General features: G+C 50.1%; 1 protein-coding gene across 1 annotated transcript; it reads right to left on the bottom strand.

The window, feature by feature from the left end:
- Positions 1-371: 371 nt before the first annotated feature.
- LOC128949381 (olfactory receptor 14A16-like) lies at positions 372-1,337 on the bottom strand. Its single transcript, XM_054294243.1, has one exon. The coding sequence runs from the start codon at positions 1,335-1,337 to the stop codon at positions 372-374; it is 966 nt and encodes a 321-aa protein (XP_054150218.1).
- Positions 1,338-10,914: the final 9,577 nt, after the last annotated feature.

The following is a 10,914-nucleotide window of genomic DNA, read 5'->3' as shown; positions in this document are numbered from 1 at the left end:
CAGCAGGGCTGGCAAGGACAGGGTGCAGTTGGGCCGAGCAGATGTGGGAAGAGGCGGGGGCATTGTCCCTGGCTGTGCTGCTGCGCTGGGATTCGTTTCCCGCACCTCCGCTCACAGGCACTGCCCGTGCAGAGACAGGGAAGGGCTCAGGAAATGCCTTGGACAGACAAGTCAGGCAGGCACTTGTTTTTATTTAAACACCAAGGGAACAGACCACTTGCAAGTATTTTTATTTCAAAAGAAATGTAGATATTCATGTAAAAAGCTAAGAGTAACAATACAGTATTTTGATAGAAACACTACAAAAATAGAAAAAGTTACCATAGCAAAGAATAGACAAACAGGGAAAAAAAGGCTGAGATTGAAAAGAGTTATATTCTACAGGCTCTGTAGCAGAAAAGAGAATTTATTGGTTCTGAAGTTGCGGTCACCAGTTTTCCCAAGGCATCCTTGAGCTCCTGGTTCCTCAGGCTGTAGATGAGGGGGTTCAGGGCTGTAGGCAACAACGAGTACAGAACTGACAGGGCCAGATCCAGGGATGGGGAGGAGATGGAGGGCGGCTTCAGGTAGGCAAAATAGGCAGTGCTGATGAACAGGGAGAGCACAGCCAGGTGAGGGAGGCAGGTGGAAAAGGCTTTGTGCCGCCCCTGCTCAGAGGGGATCCTCATCACAGCCCTGAAGATCTGCACATAGGAGAAAACAATGAACACAGAACAAGCAAAAAATAGAAGAGCACTTAGCACAAGAAGCCCAAGTTCCCTGAGGTAGGATTTGGAGCAGGAGAGCTTGAGGATCTGGGGCACCTCACAGAAGAACTGGCCCAGGGCATTGCCGTGGCACAGGGGCAGGGAAAATGTATTGGCTGTGTGCAGCACAGCGTGGAGAAAGGAACTGGCCCAGGCAGCTGCTGCCATGTGGGCACAAGCTCTGCTGCCCAGGAGGGTCCCGTAGTGCAGGGGTTTGCAGATGGACACATAGCGGTCATAGCACATGATGGTCAGGAGAGAAAACTCTGCTGACATGAAAAAGGTAAAGCAAAACACCTGTGCAGTGCATCCGAAATAGGAGATGTCTCTGGTGTCCCAGAGGGAATTGTGCATGGCTTTGGGGACAGTGGTGCAGATGGAGCCCAGGTCGCTGAGGGCCAGGTTGAGCAGGAAGAAGAACATGGGCATGTGCAGGTGGTGGCCGCAGGCTACGGCGCTGATGATGAGGCCGTTGCCCAGGAGGGCAGCCAGGGAGATGGCCAGCAAGAGGCAGAAGTGCAGGAGCTGCAGCTGCCGCGTGTCTGCCAATGGCAGCAGGAGGAAGTGCCTGATGGCGCTGCTGTTGGACATTCCTTCATTCTGGACATTTTGAGCTGTTCAAAGACAACATTGACAATTTGGACAAAGTACCTGGAGTATATCCTATGCTATTTTCTTTCACAGGCACTCAAAATTTCTTCTCTTTCTCTGGGGAAATTTCATTTACCTTTTTTTTTTTTTCAGTGTAGCTTTGGGCTACAAAGTAACTGTGTGCTTTTCAGAAGGGACAAAAGTCCTGTTCTTAACATTGCTCTCAGGCTGAACACTGGGGAGGCCAGATGGAAAACAGGGCTCCCTGTGCCCCAGTGCACTCAGACCTGCTGGGCCAACACAGGCGCCCTTTGCTCATTTCCCCTCGCTCTAGTACAGGATGTACCAATTTAAAACTGCTCTTTAAAATAACATGGCTTTTTTTGAAGACTCCAGTTTCAAAATCAATCTCTCCAACTCTTCTCTCTCTCCCTATGAAGCAGGACATGGAGGGAAGCAAAGGATTGGTCTGGCTCTCTGCTGCCTGGAGTTGTGCCTATTGGGAGCTGTTTTTCTTTACCCAAGCCTTGTCCCTGCCAATGCTGCCAGAGCCCAGCCCAGCCCTGGGGACTCAGCTCTGCCCTGCAGACACCCCCCCAGCACAGGGCACTGCCCAGGGACATCTCCCTGACAGCAGGGCCTTAAGGGCAGGCCAGACAAACAGAGATGCTGCAAGCCAAGGAGCTGCTGCTGCTGTCTGTAGGGAGAGGAGGCTGAGAAGGCACTTTCTGAGGGTGATCTGAGGCCCATCTGCTGATGCCCAGGGTGACAGTGCCGGAGTCTCAGTGACACAGACACAGCTGACAGCCCCTTTCCCTTCCCTTTAGGAGAAAGCTGAGAGCAGCCCTGGCCATGCAGCACCATCTCCAGAGCAGGAGGAATCTGCCCTGATGGGGGTGGCTCCTTCCACCTCCAACTTCTTCCCTGCAGCGTCCATGGGGAGCTGCCAGGCAGGCTGAGAGCTGCCCCTGGCAGGTGGCACATGCCCTGGGCTGGCCAAGAGCCCTGAGGGCTGCAGGAGCTGCTCTGAAGGACAGCCCTGGGCAGCTCTGGCTGCAGCCTCAGCTTCAGCCCCTGCAGCCGTCCCTGGCAGCAGGAGCCGTCCTGCCCTGTCCCTCTGACAGTGCCCAGGGCAGCCCCGCTCTGCAGCACATCCTCCTCCTCCTCCTGCTCCTGTGCCAGAGAGAAACTGGGAGAGTCCTCCTGACACATCCCCCAGGCTGTGGGGTGTGCTGGCTTCAGGAGATCCCTCCAGGAGCACAGGGGACATTGCCCTGCACACACACACTCACCATGCACAGGGCTGTGAAGATGTTTCCCCAAGTGAAGTCTCAGCTCAATGTCTTCCCAATCCTGATTGCCTTCAGCTTGTCTCTGCCTGGCTCCTGTCCCCTCAGTGCCTGCAGGCAGAGCCCTCAGCCAGGCTGGGCTGGGACAGGAGCTGACCCTGGGAAGAGCTGTTCCCTTAAAGCTCAGCAACCCAGACACAGCAGAATGACTTTAATGAGCCCCTCAGGGATTTGGTGTTGTTTACATCAGATCCAGTCCCTCAGAGAGTTTTCAAAAAACTTCTCAAGGATTCAAAGTTAAATTGAAATTCCAAAGTTTCTAAAAGTTTATTAAGTCTCTCTGAGAATGTGTCCCCAGGTTCCAGTTAGAGCAGAACACTGGAGGCAGTGATGACAGCTGGGGATAAAAAAGGCCAAGGTGTCTCTGGTGCTCAGCAAAGCTGGATGTGTTTGAGGAATGCCAAGGGCCAAGGGCTGAGCCCCAGCCCCTGGCCAGGCAGATGCTGTCCCTCCCTCTTTGCTCAGGGCTCTTGCTGGGCTGGGCACTGGCATGTGGGGATGTGCAATGGCAAGGGCAGGAGCATGGGGCGGCCTCTGCCAGGCTGCTGAGCAGGGACAAGGAGGCAATGAGGCCCTGGGCCTGCAAGGGTCACTTGTCTCCTGCTCCTGGCTTAGTGCTTTCCTTTTTATGGAAAAGAATCCTCCCTCCTTCCCAGGCACCCATTGTGGGAAAACAGGACTCCCATTCTACTAACCAGTATGATTAAGCAGAAGCCATTTATTGTTTACATTATGCACCTATTTATACATTCTAACCCTAATGCATGCACCAATCACACTCTTCTTCATTGGTGCCTCTGCGTTGTCCATGTGTCCTGCACTCACTTCTCAGAGTTTGTGATTGGTTACAGTCCAGGTGGTTCACAGCCTTCTGTTATCGAGTTCTTGTGGTCTTGGTATTCTGTTTCTCAGCCTTTTCATTCTTCATTTAGCACAGTTTCTGTCTTAGTAACCTTGATTAATTCCAGATGGCTCTGATAAGAATAACTAAAAGTGGTATGGCTGGTGCACAGTGTGGCCCAAGTTGTTTAGATACATTGCTACAATTTCCCCTTCTTCATCTTGCATCACCCAAATCCTTTTCACTGTATTTTCTGCCAAGCGGGTCACAAATTTCACTATGCTGGAATAGCACAAAGCAATATAATAATAACTACTAGTAATAACAAAGCTCCCTTTAAGATATCTTTCAATCATCCAGTTATTACCCATTCCTCAAACCATTCATCCAAGCCCAAATCATTCAGAGTCAATTTCTTCATGTTGTCTTGTAGTTGTTTGAGTTTCCTGTGAATGGAAAGAGGAGGTTCATAAAACACATTCCTTCAAAATTCTCACACCTGTGTCCATGTGCTAACAGCAAAAAATCTATAGCAGCTCTATTTTGCAGTGTGCCATGTCTAATACTATCTACATCAGTGAGCATTTGGTTTAAAATAGCTGAACTTGTGTTCAGTGTGGGACTCCACAAAATCAGAGGGTTTTGGGGAAGCTGCACAAGGCAGGCCTCAGAGACAGCAGAACTGTGGTTAGAGGTAATCAGTAGCCATGAGATAGGTCAGCAGAAGAATTATTTAAAAAGTAGAAAAGTAAGAACAAATAGAACAATGGTCTGTGTATTAATGCTTGTCTAGAATACCTTCCTAAGCTACAGAAAAGTTTATCTAGCAAGATATTAGGAAGTTTGAAGCTTAATAATGGAGCTCTGTGCATTGTGTTTTAAGGCTCACAAGCAGGTATTGTATTCAAAATAGGCAAGCATTGTTTTAACCAAAGGTACATGTGCTTATAGTGGTTGGAATGAACTGCTGTCAATGTGCTTTTGCTTTCTGTGATTGGTCAAAAAACTTATAAAGTAAGTTATAACATTAAGTTCTTGGTCAGCTGCTTGGGATGTGGGCTGCTGGCATCTTCCTATTGTCATACCCATGTAATGAGACTGATGCTGAGAAATAAAACAGCTCAAGGCACGTTCCACAGCAGTCCCTTCCCATTTGTGATTTGTACATAGGCCCCAGCTGGCGATATCATCCACATCATCAATAAAGAGATTTCACTGACCTGGCCCCAATCCTGAGCCCTGGGGACACCCCTGGATGTGACTCCATTCCTCAGCTGCTCTCAGTGCCAGGGGCTGGATGAGGGAAATGGTGGGGTGGGGGTAGGGACAAAGTGTGATTGATTGTCAGCCATGAAGGGTCTTGATTTTCATAGGTGTTCAGTCTGCATGAGGAGGTGCTGGGGATCAATATTAAGTCAGGACTGCTGATACCAATCTATAAACAGGAAAAGAAAACTAAACAGGACAAAACAATTCTCTATTCATTGTTTTCAATATAGTAGGTTCACTTTGAAAACACTTCTGACATCTGTCTAACCGCAGAAGAACTGAAGATTTGAATTATTCCAATGAGCTTGTCTTGCTTGGGTGTTTTGAACAAATGTTAATCAGCTTTTCTCGCTGAATTTCTGAACTGAAGAGATCAAGAAAAAAGAGGCCTCTGGAAAAGCAAAATTCGTCACCAACTGTTGGGAAGGATGAAAGTTTGACAAGAAAGTCCCACACATCTGTATGCTTAGCAGAAAGATTTTTAAATGTAGAATCTGAAGAAGGAATAGAAATGAAAGCAAGTTTTGATATGGAAGAAAATAATTTTTGAACCAGTCTTACTGGCTAACCAAGGAGGCAAAGGGTATGTTAGTTAGAATGGGTTTTTATGGCTTAGAGCAAAGGATAAACCCACCTCAATATCCCTGGACACTGGAAATTTTGGAGATGGAATCATGGTTTGGTCATGGATGTTTCAATGAGAAGAACAGTTCTTTTCCATTTGAAGGAAAGCCCAGAGCCCCAGGGTTTCATGGGTACATGAGAAGAGACCCTCGACATGCTAAGGGCAGTTGGACCAGTCAGGCCAAGCCAACCAGACCTCTTCCCTGTTCCCTTGGATTCATGGGACCCTGCAGTGTCACAGTGGTGGTGTCATATGGGATCCTTGCTTCCATGAGGCCCAGATGTGTCACACTGGCCTCTTGTTTCCATGGGGCTCCAGTGTCACAATGGTCCCTGGCTTCCATGAGGCCTTGCAGTGTCACAGGGGTCTCCTTGGTGCTGCAGTGTCACAATGGACCCTTGGTTCCATGGGGACTCACAATGTCAGAAGGGTCTGCTTGGTTCCATGAGGCCCTGCAGAGCCCCTTGGCTCCACGAGGCCTCCAAATGTCATCATGGCCTCCAGGATTCCATGAGGCCCCACAATGTCACAATGGACCTTTGGTTCCATGGGGTCCTGCACAGTTCCATGGATCCTTAGTTCCATGGGGCCCTAAAGTGTCACAATGGCCTCCTTGGTTCCATGATGCCACACAGTGTGACAACTGCCCCTTGGCCTGCCAAGACTCCAGAGTGTCACAATGGTTCCTTGGTACAATGAGGTCTGTAGTGTCACAATGGTCTCCATGATCCCATAAGGCCTAAACCAGGACACAGTGTCACCACAGACCATTGGTTTCATGCAGCCTCACAGTGTCACTATGGTCCCCTTGGCTCCACAATGCCCTCAAGTGCCACAATAGCCCTTTGGTTCCACAAGGCCGCCAAGTGTAAAAATGGCCTCCATGGTTCCATGAGGCCCTGCTGTGTCACAATGGACCTTAGGTTCCATAATGCCCCAGAGTGTCACAATGGTATCCTTGGTTCCACGGTGTCAAAATGGACCCTTCATCCCATGGACACCCATAGTGTTCACTGTTATCCCCTTAATTCCACCAGGCCCTGCCATGCTCTAATGGCCCCTTGGTTCCACTGGGTCCCAAAGTGTCAGAACAGTCTCCATTGTTCCATGAGGCCCCACAATGTCACTGTGCTCCCCTTGGTTCCACAGGGCCCCACAGTGGAACAATGGACTCTTGGTTCCATGAGGTTCCTCAGTCCCAATGGTCTCCTTGGATCCGCAGTGTCACAGTGGCCCCTTGGCTCCATGTGGCTACACTGTGTCACAATGGCTCATGGTTCCATGAGGCCACACAGTTTAACAAGGGACCCTTGATTCCATCAGGCCTTGCTGTGTCACAATGGACTTGTGCTTCCATGAGCTTTCACACCGCCAGCAGCAGTCTCCTTGGTGCTGCAGTGTCATCATGGACCCTTTGTTTCATGATGTCCCGCAGTAGAACATGCTCGCCTTGGTTCCGTGTGGTTCTGCAGTGTCACAATGGACCCATGGTTCCACCAGGCCTTGCTGTGACACAATGGCCCCTTGGTTCCAAGAGGTTTCTCAGGGTCACAATGGTCTCCTTGGATCCGCAGCATCACAATGGACCATTGGTTCAATGTGGCCCCAATGCGCCCAAATGGATTTTGGTTCCATGGGGTTCTGCTCTGTCACCATGGACCCTTTGTTCCATGAGTTTGCACAGTGTCACAGCTGACTCCTTGGTTCTGTGAGGAACCACTGACACCAAATCTCTGAAAGATCAGAATAAGGCTCCTGAAATCTAATTTGGTATTTCAGAGAGTGTCATTTATCCAGGCCTAAGGTCCAACATGGGATAACTCCTAACCTTACGTGGACATGTAATTCTACCATTGTCTTGCTTATACACAGTCAGTAAATATGAATTACAATTTACCCACTTCCATAAAACCCACCCCAAGTTCCCAGATTCACTCCTTGCTTTCTCGATCCCTGCACCCTTGAGCCAGATGTCTTCTTCTTCTCTTCCAACCACCATTGATGGGAAAGCAGCCTCTGCATGCCTTGTTCTTGTGCTGAAAGTTCACAGGCAGGGTAAACATGGAATGAAGCCTTTTGGTATCAGCCCCAGGCTTTGTGTGGGCAGGCAGAGGCAGGCAGGAGGCAGAGCTGTCAGCAAAGGAAGGGGCCAGCCAGGTGGGGCAGCTGGGGGATGCCAACAGCCTGCAGGGACAGAGGCGCAGGGCAGGGACATCGTAGCACAGCCTGGGCTGCACAGGGCACAGGCATGTGCAGCAGCTGCAAGACAGCCCTGCCAGAGCCAACTTGGGCAGCACTTTGGCCATGGCTGCTGGGCCTGGGCCTGAGGCAGGAGCAGGAGACAAGTGACCCTTGCAGGCCCGGGGCCTCATTGCCTCCTTGTCCCTGCTCAGCAGCCTGGCAGGGGCCGCCCCATGCTCCTGCCCTTGCCATTGCACATCCCCACATGCCAGTGCCCATCTTGGCAAGAGCCCTGAGCAAGGAGGGAGGGACAGCATCTGCCTGGCCAGGGGCTGGGGCTCAGCCCTTGGCCCTTGGCATTCCTCAAACACATCCAGCTTTGCTCAGCACCAGAGACACTTTTGCCTTGTTTGTCCCCAATTGTCATCACTGCCTCCAGTGTTCTACTCTACCTGGAACCTGGGGACACTTTCTCAGTCATGTCCCTCAGTGGAACCCATTAAAACTTCAAGGAACTTTGGAGTCTAAATTTTAGTTTGAGTTCTTGAGAAGTTTTTTGAAGACACTCCCAGTCACTGAGTCTGATGTAAACAACATCAAAGCCCTGAGAGTGTCAATAAAATTTTCCTAGTCCAATTATGGAGAAAGGTTTCAAGGACCTTGTAAGAAATACACATTCCTATTTTAAAGGATATATTTTATTTTATTTCTCTTTAGAGCAGAGTTGATTGCATAGTTCTGTGATTGATATTGACCCAGGGTCTCTCCTCAGTAGCTCTGGCCTGCTCACAGAAGCGGTGCCTGGAGCTCTGCCCCAGTGTGGACAACCTTGCTCCACATTGCCCAGCCCCATCCTGTCTGTCCTCACTCCCCTGGGACCTGCTGTGCTTGCAGAGCTGGCTGCCCTCAGCCTAAGAGGGGTTTTCACTTTTGGGGGCTTTTTGCAGGAATCTGAACCTCCTGAGTTTCCCCACTGCAAACAGACACACTGCTCAGGTGTGTGCCAGCCCCAGGTGCCACCAAAGCCACTGCAGAGCTGCCCTGGGCCAGCTGTGAGGGTGGATCATCAGCCCAAGCTGCACGGGGCCACTGCAAGGGGCTGTGGCCATGGGCACTGCACTGACCCCACTGCTGGGTTTGGCTGCCACGGCCACTGTGACAAATTAAACTGTCCTTGGAAACACTGGGGAGGACTGGGACATACTGGGGAACACTGGAACGCTGTGGGAGACACTGGGACATACTGGGAGTGACACTGGGGGATACTGGGAGAAACTGAGTACACTGGGGATATTGCAGGGAAGACTGGGGGACACTGGGGCATCCTGTGAATGACATTGGGAGGAACTGGGAACAACTGGGAATGAACTCGGGTGTGTTGGGATAGATTGGGCTGCACTGAGAGGAACTGGAGGGGCACTGGGGTTGAACTGGGTTCTACTTGGGATGAACTGGACTTTACTGGGGTTATACTGGTCTGTACTGGGAATGAACTGGGCTGTGGTGGAAGGGACTGGAGGAGGGTGATTTGGCTCTTCCCACCTACAACGCATCCCATTTGCCGAGGCTCCCGCCCATCAGCAGTTTCAGCCAATTAACACCTGGGATCCGGATGTGGCGGCGGTGCCTAGATGGGCACCATATTTCTTTTTGCCTACATCTCCCACCATGTCCCGCGGCCGGATACAGCACCATGGAAGCCGGGAGTACAACTCCCGTAATGCCCTGCACTCCAAAGAACCCCGGGATCCTCCCCCATCTGTCCCATAAGTGTCTCCCCCAGACCCTCCAGGATCCCTCAGTGCCCCCTCAGCGCCCATTTGGGACTCCCCCAAAAGCGTCCCCGGATCCCCTGAGTGCTCCCAACCCCACAGATGCCCGGTACAGCCACTTCTGGGAATTCATCTCCTCTCATCCCCCGCGGCCCCAGAGCCCCTCAGAACACAGTCCCGCGCCTAAAACTCCTGCTGTGACCCATGCCCTAAAGACCCCGTTTAGAGATCCCAGACCTCCTCCCAAGGGCTCCAAAGACGTTTACGTTCCGCTCGAGGGCTTCAAGTCGCGGCTCGGACACAAAAGTTTCCCCCAGGAGCCTTCTCTGACCTCCAAATAGCGTGTTCGAGCCACTTTCGGGACTACAGCTCCCATCATGCTCCGCGGCGAACGTCCGGCACTATTCCAGACGGGACTTTATCTCCCGTCGTGCCCCGCGCCCCACCGAGAGCCATTGCAGCGGTGCCCAGAACTCCCGTGATGCTCCGTGGCCCCCTTAAACCGTATGATTCCCGTGCCTACAACTCCCATCACCCCCCGCGTTCCAGACAGCCCCGTTCGAGTCCCCCAAGGGCCCCCCTGGACCCCCAAGTGCTGCCCCGAACCCCTAACTGTCCCTCAGAATCCCTGAGTGCCCCTTCAACTGCCCACCCGGCTCCCCCAAGTGTCCTCCAGACCCTCAAGCTCTCTCTGAATTCCCTCTCCAGACCCAAAACTGTCCCAAATGTGTTCCCGAAACGTCTCCATGGATTCCAAGGTTCCTTCACCCTCCCTCCCCCCCGGCCCTCTATTGTAAAAAGAATTTTAAAAAGATGACAAAAAGAGTACAAATGTATCTGATTACCAGAAAGAGGAATAAATAAATTACTGCTAGAACTTAATAATTAATGAAGGCGTGAAAAACCCCAATCACTTGTTTTTAAAATTTTAAAAGTTTAATAATAATAGAATGGTTATAAAAATAGTAATGCAATTTGAGTGATAATAATTTGGACAATTTGAATTAGGATAATATGAGAGAATAAAGAGAAAGAGTTACGGACATCCATGTACCGTTTTCTGGGCAGCACGAGCCCAGTAAAGGACACCCGTTATCAAAGGATTAACCCTTAAACCAATAGCCCGTTGCATAGTCATAGACTTCATACATGATGCATAAATTCCATTCAAATACAGGATTTTTTCTGGTCATCATCAAATTCTTCCTTCTAATCGGAACAGTGCCTTTGAGGCGGGAAGAAGTTTGTTTCTTCTGATAAGAGGGCAAAAAATTCTTTTTCTCTGAAATATTTAGGTGTCCTGGGGCTGCTATCTGCTGTGAGTGCCTCATTCCGTTCTTAAAAATCCCACTAACATAGTTCCTATTTTAACTACAAAAGCTACCTTTTAATTACAAGACTACATTTAGTATTAAAATGTTAATACAGCACTACTAATCAAGAAATCAAAATACATGTGGTAAATATCTGCATGGAGCCATATAATATGCACTTTTAATAAAGGGAATTGTCTTACTTAAAAACATTGAGCATTAATTTT

This window comes from Melozone crissalis, unplaced genomic scaffold, assembly GCF_028551555.1.
Source record: "Melozone crissalis strain CALT ecotype California unplaced genomic scaffold, PUWL_Pcris_2 ptg000231l_1, whole genome shotgun sequence".
In the NCBI taxonomy this organism is placed as follows: domain Eukaryota; kingdom Metazoa; phylum Chordata; class Aves; order Passeriformes; family Passerellidae; genus Melozone; species Melozone crissalis.
The sequence above is the reverse complement of the archived record's forward strand: the minus strand, read 5'-3'. Positions and strand labels throughout refer to the sequence as shown.

What these genes read in the sequence shown, in the direction of transcription:
- LOC128949381 (XM_054294243.1), bottom strand. Translation starts at nt 1,337, where the DNA reads ATGTCCAACAGCAGCGCCATCAGGCACTTCCTCCTGCTGCCATTGGCA.